At 46.4% G+C, this 14,918-nt stretch overlaps 1 protein-coding gene across 4 annotated transcripts in view; it reads right to left on the reverse strand.

The window, feature by feature from the left end:
* oxr1a (oxidation resistance 1a) overlaps window positions 1-14,918 on the reverse strand; it is an 88,741-nt gene that overhangs the window by 15,639 nt on the left and 58,184 nt on the right. For all 4 annotated transcript variants that reach the window (XM_011605260.2, XM_011605258.2, XM_029838265.1 and 1 more), the window contains 3 exons: window positions 13,385-13,467; window positions 5,643-5,750; window positions 3,174-3,287 (listed from right to left, as the gene is read on the reverse strand). In XM_011605260.2, coding sequence (XP_011603562.2) covers window positions 3,174-3,287; window positions 5,643-5,750; window positions 13,385-13,467 — 305 coding nt within the window. The remainder of the gene's footprint in view (window positions 1-3,173; window positions 3,288-5,642; window positions 5,751-13,384; window positions 13,468-14,918) is intronic.

Raw genomic sequence — 14,918 nt, forward strand, 5'->3', positions numbered from 1 at the left:
ACATCTATCCGCGGCGCCACCTAGTGGTCACGACTGTGCCGTGCAGGTGGGAGCAACAACATTTGGGAGTCACTAATTATGCACTCAGACCTGATAATAGTGAATCTCCTCCAAAAACACAACATCATCCACAAGGTGTCCAGGCTTGGAAGTGCCAAGATAAAGCAAATGAAGCCTGCTGTTAGGTGACATCACAAACACACCTGTTTGGTTTCTAAGTTACTAATTCGGTGCAGCTTCCGCTGCTAATTTTACGTTGGGCCTCAGCTGAGAGAGGAAGGAAGAAAAGTGGGAGACAAAATAGGTGCCAAAAGAGGAAGAGACAGAAGGTCACAGCAGCAGATGAACCACCGCTGTGAATCTGTTTGTGTGTGTGTGCGGGTGTGTGTCTGCAGAACGCGGGTCTTGACGGGACAAAGAGGACAGGCCTGGTCACGCAGATGACCAGAGCGCTGCCAAATAATCCAATGACAGCAAGACCACCAGTGAGAAACTCAGACACACACACACACACACACACACACACACACACACACACACACACACACACACACACACAGCCAATGATCCATGCCTGCAAGATGTGTCAGTTTTTGTTGCCAACACTAGCAGGCAGGCTGAGAGCATGGAGACAGTTCAGACCTGCCTTATCTGTCCTTTACTTCCATTACAGAAACACAGAATGACACGGCCTGAGGGTTAAAAAAAGAAAATAACCCACACATACGACGGATTAATATTTCCCATCAAATATTCTGAAGGTGTGTTTATTCATTTGGAGATTTGCATGTTAAAACAGCAGCTTCGGGCAAAACCGTTTCCAAGGACGCAATGAGTTTAGTGTAATTTGGACTTTGGCGCTTGGAATATTAATATTTATAAGACGAATGAATCATATTACTGCAGTCACAGTTAAGTGCATGTTATGATTATTGTTATAACAGAATGTACAGTCTTGGTTAGCTGTTAGTTTTGCACGACATTTACGGCCAAAGAAGACAAATTTCCTGTTCCTGCAGCATTGTGAGTGCGTGCTACAGAAACTGGACTCAAACTAATGTAAATATCCTTAAAAATGTTCCCAAATCTTACAAGGTGAGAAACAATTTCCTTATTTTGTAGTCTTTATGAAATTTATAACGTGATTTATTTAGTAAATTATGTTTTTTTTCATGCCGAGAAGCGACAACTCCAACAGAGTGAGCTGGGATTAGGTAGCATTATAGTCTTGATCGGTTCAGCTCTGCTTTAACTGGTGACTTGTCTTTGTTGGCAGAACAGCTCACTCTGAACCTGGGGAAAAGAAATGTTTGTCTAGAGTTAATCTTTAATCCCTCAAAACTAAAGGTGCGGACACAGTTTGAAACCCCCCCCAAAAAACAAAACACTTAAATCTGCAATAATTGACAAATAAAAGACAAATGTGGCTTTTCTCAGTTTTATAGGGAGCAAACTTGGAACCAGAGCCAGTAATTTATTAAACTCAGTTAACATTTCACAGGAGAAAAGCTCAAATATTTCATGGCTTTGAATGTCAGCCTATTTGAACATCTGGTGCTGGATGCAACTCTTTTACATCTTATATCTTTTTTTAAATCTCTTATAACAGAAGCACCTGAAAGCCGCTTCCAGTCCCAACAGTTGCTACAGCTATTAGTTGTGAGCACTGCAATTACTCCAAACCTCCGAGAGCCATTTATTTGGATAATATCCTCATCGAGGCCTGTGTGCCAAGCACCAAAATAGGTCCGTAATTAAAAGATGCTGGGGATTCTGGAGGAAGCCAAATGAGCAGAGATGTTCAGGCCTTTGTGTTTGAAAATCGCAGTGACACCTGGGTGCTGCCGGCGTCTGCGAAACCCCAGAATGAGAGGAAAATGGAGGAGGCAGGCAGGCTCCAGGAAGCAGAAACGACAGGCAGGAACAAACAAACACGCACATTCGGCTGAGGTAATGCCGTCCACGCGGACTTCCTGGGCTTACAATAATTGCCGCCTGGCTGCTTCTCTGGGATTCTCATCTCATTAGCTGCTCTAAATATTGGACACTTTTAAGGGTTTGATTTCTCTGCAGTCAGAGGCTGTCTCTGAATCCACGCCTGTCAGGAGCTGCAGAATATGCCCCCCCCAGCTGCCCCCCCCAGCAGGCACGACCTAAATAGATAAGTCGCAAATGAACGGGGCCTGTTTCCTTCGGCAGGCGCGGAGAAATGAAGGGATGGACGCGGCGGAAGAATGCTCGTTTCTGACAGCCACCGCAATGGAAATGGCAGCATTCGTGTTCTTTTAAAAGCAGGCGGAAGAAGACGGCGGTCTCCATGGAGACCAGCAAACAGTGGCATTTCTTAAGGGACGGCTGGGCTTCCTGCGGTGTTTAGTGATTGGCTCATTCGAATGCTGCAAACAGGATTCCCGAGAGAGGCGGCTCATTCTGCTGATCCGAGAGCCGCGAGGACAGGATGTGCGCGGCTCACTGGGCCACGGCAGTCTGGGCGTGGCGGGGCGAATCGATGCCCCAACAAAGGCGTTCGTTTAAATGATTGTTACCCGAAGACCGACGTCGCACCGTTTACGCCGCACCAGTCGCCGAGCTTCGACTGACCTACAAACGCACACGTCTGGATCGGTGATAACGTGTACATGCCAAGTGTTTCACACACAAACAGTTATTACAGAAATTAGAGCAAAACTGCTGCCAGCAGCTTAAACACTAATTAAGAGCCGAGCAGGTCCAACAACACGTTTCACAGATGCATTATTCAGAAAACACTGCAGTCATTTTACATGAGCATCATATATGAGCGAGGCCTCTGTGGTGAGCTGCTATACAAGGCAGAAAATAATCTTCCTGCTATAATTCTCCACCACTTCCTGTCCTACATACCGCACAGTTTGTCCTTGACACATTGTTCTGACTGCTCACCTAAAGGGTGAATAAAAAGAGCTGTAAAACCTGACAGTATTTGATGAAGCCAGCGTGAGTTGGCTATTGACATAAGCACACAGACAATTGGTTCTAACTCTTCAGATGATTAAGTCCTTGTTAAAGCTGTGTTTATTAGCAATATCGAGCAGCATTGCAACAGTGGATGGCTGATATTATTATTTACGCTATGACCTCGAAACTATGTGTTTATGGTGTAAACCTGTACATAATCGGTGTGGCCAACATACCGTCACCTTCTCTAAATCGGCTTCTGAGCAGGAGGGAGAGAGGGGGCTGACGGGACTGAGGGAAGGGGAGCTTCCAACACTGGAGACGTACTCAGGATCAGGAACGTACAGAACCTGCAAACACAAGCCATCTCTGTTTTTACACAGGTGCAGCCTCTGTGCAGGCGTACACACATGCATGCACGAGGGGACAAGAGAACGAGCTCTTTCTCACACACACACACACACACACACACACACACACACACACACACACACACACACACACACACACACACACGCACACACACGGAATATATAACATGTATATAACATGGAGTCATATGACTACGCTTCATGCTGCTTACAGGGAAAAACAAAATAGGAGTTACTGTGTTTGGAATTGCATACCAACAGATTACCGACAGCTAATTCACTGTGTAAACAGTTTTATCAACCTCGGTTGTTTACTGGGATAAGTTTAAGCAAACGGTATTACAGAAATGCGATTGCACAGATCGTAGCATTAATGCCTCAACATTTCCAAAGCAAATAGATGAGAAAGGTGTGAAGGCGAAGGCCGTCAAGGCTGAATGGGAGGAGCCCCTAAAGTTTGGGAGTCTTCTATTGGGTTCACCTTTGATGTAGGTTCAACTGTCACCGTGTTAATGAGCGGCTCTGAACACGTCAGTTGTCAACGTGTCAGACTGAGCAGGAAAGGTTCAGGCGATTAAATTAAATGTGAGCGAAGCCACACGTTATTTCCAAAAGTCTTGCACAAATTGTGTTATGCGCCTGGCTGATGGCGAGCCGTTTCAGTAATTGCTGGGTAATTATATTTAATTGCTTTCGGAGGAAGATTAAATACATTCCACATGTACCCTATTTAAATATCAAACCCAGGCTTGTGCATGATACGTTTCAACGAGTTCATTTAACAGTGCAGGCGGAAGTTTTCAGACCCCTTTTTTCACATTTGTGTTGCTGCCTTCTGGTAAAACCAAATTGATTTAATTATTATTCTTTTAACAATCTACCATGAGAGCTGAGAATGTTTCTCACAGTCTGAGAACCTTTAAGGTGTCTCTTCCTGAGGACGGATTTCTGGGTGAACACTCATCATAGGTCTAAGATTGGTGGAGCTGCAGTCATGGTCGATCTTCGGGAACTTCTCCCCATCTGCACACATCTGATCTCCAGAGCGCAGCCAGAAGGATGCTTCTCTCTTCTGGTTGGTCAGAGAGCAGCTCTGGGGGGAGTCCTGGATGTTCCAATCCTCCCTCTGAGCTCTGGAGCCAGTTCTGACCTCAAGCTTTGGCAAGGAGACTCCAGTCTGAGCAATTGAACGAACCAGAAGTGGACTCCAAACCAATGTTCCCTCTAAGCTGCGCAACTGCGCAATTGCGCACTGGTCGCACACTCTCAGCGCACAAAAAAACCTATCCAGCGCAGTGAACGCACTGCAAATTAATTAGATTTATAATTTTTTTTGCTGTGTAATTCAGTGAGTGACAGGTGTCCAGCCAATCATACGATACGATGCAATTACGCCATGCAGCCAATCACGGCATTGACAGTACTTGCACACGTGCTCTTGCGGAGGAGTTAAGTGACGCTAATGCTAACCCCTTATCATGGCGAAACAAGCGGGAAGTGAATGTGATACGTCGACTCCCCAAACCAAAGTAAAAAGAACTGCGGTTCTTTTAAGTTGGAATGGCTGTCGGAGTATGTGGGAATAGAAGAACAAGCGGTGAAACTGGGTGAGGTCTTTTCTTTTTCGAGTTAGAAAGGTCTGCTCTGCAAAACATGCAGCGAAGCTAAAGTTGTAAGCGAGTTTTCCGATGGAAAAATATGGACAAAATGGAAGCTGGACTACCTCAAGCGACACATTCAGCAGAAAAGTCATTTGAATGCTTTGGAATTATACGAAGACTCAAGATGGGAAAAGGGATTATTGCGGGAGAGCGCAAACGACCGGGAGAAAAAGAACGAACTGTCACACAAATCTTCAATCAATGAGTTTTGTCTTTTTCATTTTAAGTGGGCCAAATGAGTTATATTAAAAGTAAACTAATGGAAATTGCAGTTGTAATTTGATTCTTTTAATGAGCCATGAAACTTTCTATGATCCCAGGTGTGATACTGGTGTGTGGCCACAGCGAGCACTTCTGATGTTGCTCACTCTGGTCCTCAGTGTGCTCAGGGAGGTTGTCTGTATGCCCAGACATATGAAAAATTAGAGGGAACATTGCTCCAAACAATCCTCGAGGAGAGAATATTCGTTGTTTAATACTATTTTATCAAGTCTTAGTGAGTCTGAAGCTTTCCTAACTGCACTGTAGCCTCGTGTTTGGTTACAAGTAGTTTCTTTTGGAAACCTACAAGGCCAAAATGCTTTTTTTTTAAAATATAGAAGCGGTTTTTGTGTCCGTATGAAGTTGTTATCTGGACGTGATGGAGAGTGATGGCATGCACGGGGGCTCAGACCTGGCCAGGCACCACAGCTCTGGAGAACAGCTTGTTCAGCTGGACCAGCTTGTTGGGTGTCGTGTCAAACTTGAGTGAGATGCTGTTCAACGTGTCCCTCGATTCCACCTGGACCACAAAAGAGAAGGAAAAAAAAGAGAAATCACAGTCCTGCTCAACAGTTCCATTAAAGCTGTGAAGAAGAGACCGAAGGATGCGACGGGACAGAACCATCTGTTCCTTTCTCCTGTTCTGTGCCGTTCCTGGTAGAGAAAGAACTTTGTCATAGTGCAAAAACGTCTAGAACAACGTCCATATGAAGACAAAAATGAAGACACATATTTCAATGAATGACTCGTTTTCCAGGAAGTCAGTCAAGCTTTATAGATCTTCACATTTTGGCACCGAGAAGTCCTGACAAGGGAGATTTCGCGTTCCACTTTGACATCAAAACAACTGTTCTCTGTTCTCCCCGGTTTCCAAACAGTGATAGTGTTGTTCAAGAAGTGTGTTAAATGCAAACACTGTGCTGCCATCATCAAATTAGAAATGAGGACACAAGTTATTTAAAAAAAACAATGATTTTTTTGTCTGATTTCTTGTCTCTTTTTTTTTTTTTTACTATGTCCCACTTTATTTGGAAACTGGGTCGCAGTGAGAGTCTGCTGATGAGCTATTCAGGTGTGCGACTCTTTTCAAGGTCAGAGGTCCAAAAGTGGACCGTACCCCATCATTCCGTGGGGTTACCAGCAGCCTGTCTGCTGGTATAAACCAGATCTTCTGGCGGACAATTTTGACGTTACAACATAAACCATCACCCCCGCTTGTCCTCCTATGTTAGCCAAGCAGTTTCACTAAGGTTTAAGGAGTCGTGCGGGCGGCCGAGGTGCTGCTGCGACGTCACCTTGTGCTCAGCTGCTGCGCCCTGCAGTCTGACACGGGTACGTTTGCTTGTCTCCATCGCTCACAATCTGAGAGAGATGGAAAAAAAGCGATTGTCTTCCACATGTCTGAACCAGTTAAGCGCCATACAGGCCCGGTGGGGATGGCGACCACGTCTGATTGCACCTGCGTGTTTGAAGGTATGAATGAAATAAAGTGTGCTCAGGGGAGAGAGCTTCTAGGAAGCCAGACTGGCAGGGCTGACTCTGAGCTCCACATAATTAGGACAGGATAATGACACAGTTTATTTTAGTGCAAGTCATGGGACCACTCTGTCTCTCCTGCCGCGTGTGAATGCCTTCTTAAATCTTAACATGTATGTTTTCCAGACAAACATAGACACAGAGGTGAGTAAAAGCAACGAGGCGGACAAAGTGGAACCTAAGTGACACACAGTCACGGCGTGCATGGCAGTTACTCATCAACACAGGGAACACAGAGGTGAGCAAGCAGGACCCTCAAAGGTTAATAAAAACCAGCTGACATATACGAGCACAAATACAAGTAAATTCATGCGCGCTTCTCCTCAAAAGTATCCTGAATCAGTGGGCTTTTGGAGAAAGTACTCTGCTACACGTTCCGATTAAATATGCGGCATGTATCCTGTTTGAGTTGCGGGATAAGAGAGTGGATGAAGAACAAGCCTTTGAGGAGGGAAAAGATTTCTGGGAATATCCTGAAAATACAGCAGAAGGTCTAACTACCAGGAAAGGCTGAAAACAGTAAAGCCACTGTCCCACAGATCCGCCCTTGACTGTTTGTAGTCTATCTTGTGACAGAAGACTCCCTACTTATTCCCGACATCTGTCTCCGCTGCTAAAAGAATGCTAAAGAGGGTCCATCCAGTATTTGAGTGCAACTTGAAAGCACACGGCTCCTTTTGTGACATTTCTTGTTTAGGCATTTCCCATATTCAGCTTTTCTGGGGCAGCAGGGGCGACTCTGTCAGGCACACAAAAGCAACACAGAAAATGTGTTTAGGTGTCAGAGCGGCCGTCGGGATGATTTGTTTTACATCTCATCCAAAAGAAGTGGACTGGTCTGATTTCATGGTGCTAAAACAGGACAGCTTGTGGAACAGATAGAGTCTGGATCCTCTACTCACAGGGAAATTAATCTGTTTAGTGTTCAGTCACACTGCGGTGAGACCAGTTTCCTTCCTGAATTGAGCATGTTGCATTTGGAGGCTGCACAGAGCTGAGAGCAAAGGTCAAATGATGCACCGGCCAAGCTGTGTAAACACACCATACTCTCAAAGATGTTTTTAGGAAAAGTTACTCACATACTGGAGTTCCAAAGTCAAAGTTTCACACAGAAATGTCTTGTGATCAGTTTAAAACTTTAAAATGAATCAAACTGTGGAGTCTCAGCTGACTGCTTTAGGGTATGTTAATGTAAATTTGTACCGTCAAGCCACTGAAAATAACACAAGTAAGCGAAGGGGCAGCCATAATTGCAATTTGTTGATCTCTTTTAATGACTTAATTTAGCTGGAAAAGTCATAAAGGGAATTAAAGTTATTTCTGTTTGTTTTTAAATCCAATTACAAGATACTCTTGACATCATAAAGGTTTGTTTGTTTGTTGTTTCTTTGTTCACCATTGCACTTGAAACTTTATTATGAGTTAAAAATGTAGTTCATCAGCAACAAAGCCAACACTGATAAAACAGATCCAGTTGGAATCACTTTCATTTATAATTATTTTTTAATTACACAGCACTGATCAATGACACAGAAAGTCTGAGATAAATGAAATGTAAAGAATTAACTGCACTGCAATTTTCAGCCTCCCACTTAGTTAAACTTATCTTTCCTCCCCGCTCTGCTTCCTGAACGCCACTCACCGCATTGCTTAATAATCCGTATGTTCGGTCACACTAAAGCAATTTAAAGCAAACGCTGGAAAGTGGAAATTACTTAATATGTGAGCACTGATGCGGGCGATCAAAAACCTGCTGAATAAGCAGCTTTCTCTCTGGTGCGTGTAACCCTTAACGCCCAAGTAAGAGGAAAAACCCAAGAGGCCAGCTTGATGTCAACACACGGATGGACCTTAGATAGTGTTTGAAATTGAACCAGTTAGATGAAGTTATGCAGACTCGGCGCCACCCCTGGCTAGCTGTAACATCAGCGATTAAAGGAGCTTCGAAGAAGACAGGAGGTGGGAATCTGATGCTCTGAAACGTATAAGGGCCGTAAGACTCGTGCACGACTTGTGCAGGGGACAGCGTCGTCCGCTCAGGCGATGGTTTGGCCGCTTGACAAGCATCGGGCCTGAAAGCTGACAGCAGGGGCCACGAAGATCAGAGCTGCGGTGGCAAAGTCCTCGTGACTTGACGACACGCTCGCCACGTCTCTCCACTGCAGCTCGGTCATGAGATGGGCAATAGTAATTCAGCTCCGTCCTTCCAGGTCACCGCCGCGTTGTTTCAAAAGCAGCCATTTACAGAGCACTTTATTTATATGTTTCCTGTCCTGTTTACACCACACTTGCCCCCACCATCAATACAGTAGAGAGTGTCCAGAATTTTCTCTTTCTTTAGCTCGTTGTTAATAATGAGTTGGCCCTCTCATCCACAGAGCTGCAGCTCGGAGCATCGATTGCCGCTTGGTGCCATTTGCTCCCGTCTCTGCTCCCACGAACTATTTATTTTTAGCTTTATAGCCCCTCTGTTGCTCAGCACAGAGCCAGACAACAGGACACCCGGGTTTGGTGGGCCATTACCAGCTGCTAAAACATGAGGTTTTGTTGCTTTTCTTTAAAAAAAAAAGTAACAAAACTTGTTGGGGGGAAACTGCATCGCTCCAGAGCTTGGACCGACCTAGAAAAGCTAGTCGCTCTGGTTTTAAATGCTCAGCGTAGCCATTTATCAGGGAGTCATCCAATCAATATGGTTAAAAATACCCCTCTACAGTGACATAAGCAATGGCAAAGCTTTGCTGCGGTCTGATCTTGGCACTAAATCTGGTGCAATATTGGAGTGATTCAGGTTTGCCTTTAAAGCTGTCGCGCTGCTCCGTATGTCGCAGCATCGCCGATGAAATGACACATGTACCGATACATGTGACTCCAGCAGAACCAGGAGCTGCACCCATTGATTGCACTGTAAGAGGAGCTGTCTGTAAGTCAATTAAGTGGCAGAAGAGAGGGGACATGCAAATGTGACCCACTGATAAAGACCTGCTATCGACAGACTGACGACAGAGCGAGGGAGGGGGGGGCGAAAGAGAAAACTGGGAGTGTTCACAATCGGAATCATAGCCACTAATGACAGACAAAGCCTGTATACTTATCAGTCGGATCAATATTACCCGTTATGCATGTTAAAATACAGATGAATAATTAAGTTCCTTCCTTTTAGGGGGGGACGTTTGTCCTTTCATGCAGACGGGTAGAGGAAGCCATCTTGGATGCGGCTGACGTCTGGCTAATGGTCACCTTGTTGAGAGCAAGAGGACATGCAGATTAACAAAGGCAGTTGGGCCGGACAGCCAGTAATAGCTCCATCTGTCCAAAGGCATGTTGGCAAGGACGAGAATGGAATACGAGAGGAAAATCTATTAGTGCTTCTGCAAAAGACTGACTCAGATATGAACTTTTTCCATCTTGGGGTTCTGGCTCCTTGAAGCGAGCGGTAAAAAAAGGTGTTTAAATTATTCTGCAATTGGAGCATCTGAAAATGTCAATGGGAAAAGGCTGCGTAAAAAGGGAGTTCAATAAAGAACAAAAACAACAAACAGGATCATTTAAATTATGCTGCCATCAAACTGGAAATAAGAGAGTTTAATCACCCATAATGCCACATCACAGAAGCTATCATTCCTCATATTATAATGAAGGATGAAGCCTTGCTTTGGCATGACAGTTGCCACAGCAACATTGTCATTACAGTCCTAATGGTATGCCTATTGTGGGCAAGTATACCCTCGCTGATCATTTATAGACCTAAATTTAGACGGTAAAATGATGGTAAAAAAAACAATCTTTAGCGGTTTTCAGGGCGAGAATTGTCACTTTCATTGAATGTCAGGTTCTGTGCTTTGTCCTAAAGGCGGACGGAAAACTGTGCCATTTGGGCCGTGCACCCCCCATCCTTCCACCACCTCTGGGTCCTCCACCTCCACCATCCACTGACGTCCTCTCCTGCCCAGAGAGAGAGAGAGACGGCCCGAGAAGGAGCTGAAACAGTTGGATCTGTTCTCCTGCACTAGTGTGACCGATCGTCAGGAAGGTGCAGGGTTAATGCTGCTGAAGATGTACGCACGCACCTCGCCCCGACACACCTGATGCTGCACGGCGTATGACTCATCTAAAGTGTCCAATCCTCCAAGACCCGCCGTGCTTCCCGTTAGCCCAGCAGAAATCCAATCGACCTGCAGACTGGTGACACCGAGACTGTGGCGCTGCCCTTGTTAGTCTTCCTTTGACATCTGACCACCATAAATCTGCATTAGAGGAACGACCTCTGCAGCTCCCTGCGCATTAACTATCTGTCTCTATCAACCATCTGACGCCCGTTAAAATCCCCGTCTTGAATATCTCGAACGTCACTCGGTGCAGCTGATTAGTCACCGTTTTGCTGCAGCCGTCCCAAAAACATGGTTGAGAATCAGGACTGTGCAGATCATCACCAACACTGACAACCTCTATTGTTCCCCGGCATAACAAAAAGAACCCAGACAGCCGCCCCCCCTCAGATAGTCGGCAGCATCACTGTGCAGAACACGCAGAGAGCTTGGCTCCACAGTTTTAGTGAGAAGACTACAAGAGCGACAGGAACGGAGTGTGAGGAGGCGTCGAGCCCAAATATTGGACAGAAGAGTTCCCAGACTCAATTGTAGTGTTTATGTTGTGGTTTAGGAAACATCTACGATTTTGAACGTCTTTGAGTCGATGCAGAGGACGCCGTGATTGGATCAACATGTTTAGAGGCCTAAGGTCGCCATTGTGACCCACGTCTGTGGGCCCGACAATCTGAAGCAAGTAAACAGAGGCTTTGATACAAAGTTCTGTTTATTTTCTGAACTGCAATAATGAAATACAGTCTCTTGCAGCCACGGTGGCAGCTGAATGCCTGATCTCAATAAGAAGACAAACACATCGCTGGTTTTCATTTTTCACTGGATATCAAGACTTGAGTGTGAATTTGTTGTGTATTTTAATTCTCAATAGCCGGTAATTTCTCTTTAAATTCTTTTGTTTACCTCTCCCAAAACACTTGTTGTCTAATTAATAGTTTCCTCCCCCTCGAGACTTCATTGTAATTATTAATTGAGCACAGATCAGCTGGGAACTAGCTGGAATGTACTGAACGGGCAGGTATTATCAGTGCGCAGGCACACGGTGTGTAGATTATTTCTCAATAGCAGAGGGCTGAGGGAGAGGCAGGAAGATCCTATCGATAAGGTTGTATGAGAGGAAACTCGGCTTTTTCCTGCCAGCTCCAGGCGGCAGATTAGAAACTTATCTGGTGGAGAGCAAAATGAGGAAACATCGTCAGTCATCTCCCCGGTGCAGGAGATGAGTTTAAGATAAAGTGTCTGCTCAATCACGGGGATGCTGCCCGTCATGTCCCTGTCAGAGGGCAGCATATACTCATCACTGTGGCAGGATGTCAGATTATAGAATCTGGGTTTATTCTAGCCGTCACACCGGCCAGAATCCTTTTCGGATCCAGGCAGAATTCCCACGTCGTTTGTATTTGCGCAGCACTTCTGTCGATCATCCCCGACTGGCCCTGATCACGGGACGGAGCGTTCTGAATACAATCGACATCGTTCTCAAACTGTTCAGGCCAAGACAAACTGTTCAAGCTAAAGAGCTATGTCAACCAGCAAGTGCTAAATGACCGACGGCGAAGCGGGTGCCAGCGTTGCAGAGCGGATGGAGATGGGAACAAGGCAGCCAATCACCGCGCAGCAACGGACAGTCAAGTTTAAGGGCAGAGCAACAGCTAAAACCCAGGAAGGATAAAAGAGGAGGTGAAGGGAAGAGATAACCAGCTAGGCTTTCGCCACTCTCCTTCCTCCTGGCTTCACGTGTTCCCTCTCTCTCTCTCTCTCTCTCCACCAGAGGAGCAGACAGCCGGCACCGAGCCACGGCGAACACGCTCATCGCTGTTGCCACGGAGAGAGAGAGAGAGTGAGAGAGACAGAGTGTGTGTGAGAGAGAGGGGCGAGGAGAAGCAGTCTGACTGCAGCTGGATTTGAGGGTCATTTGAAGAACACAACCAGGCAGAGCAGAGACGGCTCCATTTTCAGATTTCACCAGGGATCTAAAGTCCTCTCCCCCACTCACCCCTCGCCCCTTCTGCTCCACAACAGCTAAATCAATAGAAATGACAATGCTGTTGGAAGGTCACTGACGAGCCCTGCCTGCTCTGTGGTGGAATGCTCACCGATAACGTGGCGTAGAGAATCAACGGAAAAACAAAGCCCTCCAGTACGGAGCTTTCCTCTGCTCTAGTTGGTGGTAACGGGCGCAACTGCTCTAATACCCCTCTCCCATCCATACATCAACATGCAAAATGGAGCTGAGCTTTAGGGAGGGAGACGCTGCTTCTACGGGCTTTTTCTCCGCTACCCTGCACGTCCGTTCCCTTGCACGTAAACAGCCTGCCAATTGAGTTCACGCTACACAAATTGCTTCTCTCCGTCACTAATGAGTTATCAAGCATGGTCAGACACAGCGTCTTCACAACACACAACTGATACAGCTGGAAACGCACTCAAAAGCTGCGGGAGCGCGAGCAGCTGACACACGCTGGCAGGCGCAAAGCGCATGTTATTAAGAGAGCGGAGTTACTTGTGCATTACTCACTGAATATTCAATGGTCCCTTTGGGTCTCTGGAAGGACATGCGTCTCCCATCCTTCTTTTCTGGAGTCTTCTTCTGGCCGGTATCTGAAAGCAAGCGAGGCAAGGTGCGCATTACATTCATGTTCCTCTCTCCCCAGCTTGTCACAAGCTGCCGTTTCCCAGCCCCGTGGGTAGACAGCTCATTCGTCAACAGTGAGCGAGCCAGCCAGCCAGCGATATGGGCTGTGAGCGCCGGACCTCTTCCTCTCTCTCGCTCTCGCTCTCTCACACACTCACGCCGCTGTGCTCACTCCCTCCCTATCACACCGTCCTCTCTCTCTATTCCTTCTCCTCGCCCACCGTGCGGAGCAGCGACAGCCGCTAAAACCCTCCGCTCGCCTCGCTCCTTCTGTTGCGTATCGCGGCAGAGGGAGAGAGCAGGCCGACCTCCATCAGGGCACTGCCACGATGGAGATGCGCCCGAGAAGAGGAGACAAAGAGGAATCCAGCGGGAGGAAAGTGGGGGCCGGAGCAGAGAGGGGATGGAGGAGAGGGAAGAGCTCAGAGCTGTGCGTTGGGGCTATGTGCAAACAGAAAAGGGGTGCAAATGTAGAAAGGTAAAGAAGGGAACGGAGAATTTAATTTCATTTTTCAGCTTTGTAGGCTGACAACGAGAAACACTGCGAAGTAAAGGAAAGAGATAAACAAAGAGGTGGAAGTTTAAACGATGGACCATGACGTCACTTCAACGGAATCGTCCCCAATCCACTAATAGGTTTCGTCTTTCAGTGCTGTGAATCCGTTTTTATTATTGGAGCGAGGTCTTTCTTTTAGAGATAAGGAAACACAAGAGCAGTGTTAGGACCCAAACCAAGCAGGAAATACAGAACAACCGATACAGAAACACAGAGCAAATTAAGCTAACTTAGTTAACATGCAGTGGATAGGTGTTATTGGGGGGGGGGGGGGTCATAAAAGACATGTAAATTGGTGGCTGATGACAGAATAAGGAAGACGGATGGAAGAGCGCAAATGAAAGAGTCAGGGGGTGTAGGGGGTGGGTGGAATGCTGAAACAAGTGGGATAAAAGGCATGAGAAACCATATAGGATGGAGATCAAAGGAGATGCATGGGGACATTTGGGAATGCAGAGGGAGTGCCTCTGGTGTTTGACCTTGGGATTGAGGAATAACCTACGAGAAGCAGAAGAGCCAAAGAGGCGGTGAAGCAGGGCCACAGGTTGTGGTGAAACAGAAAGTCGAACACAGGTTGACCCAGTGCCCTTAAATGCCTCCCATTACAGCTATTCAAACCCTTCTTTGGTAGGTGACACCCGTGACTAATGAGGCCTTTTATCCGGGCCCTCCTCATCAGGGATCTCGTAGAGCTCAAAACATGAGTCATACGCCGGCGTTGCTATTTCTGTAGCTCAGGACTGCCTGGTGAAGGGGGGGAAGAGGGGAGAGAACCGGAGCTGTTTCAGGTGTAAATACCCTTCTTTTTACAAGATACTGAAGGCTCTTTTCAGGAAATGCATATTCTGGAAGACAAATTAG

The sequence above is a fragment of the Takifugu rubripes genome, chromosome 7, assembly GCF_901000725.2.
Source record: "Takifugu rubripes chromosome 7, fTakRub1.2, whole genome shotgun sequence".
Classification (NCBI taxonomy): Eukaryota; Metazoa; Chordata; class Actinopteri; order Tetraodontiformes; family Tetraodontidae; genus Takifugu; species Takifugu rubripes.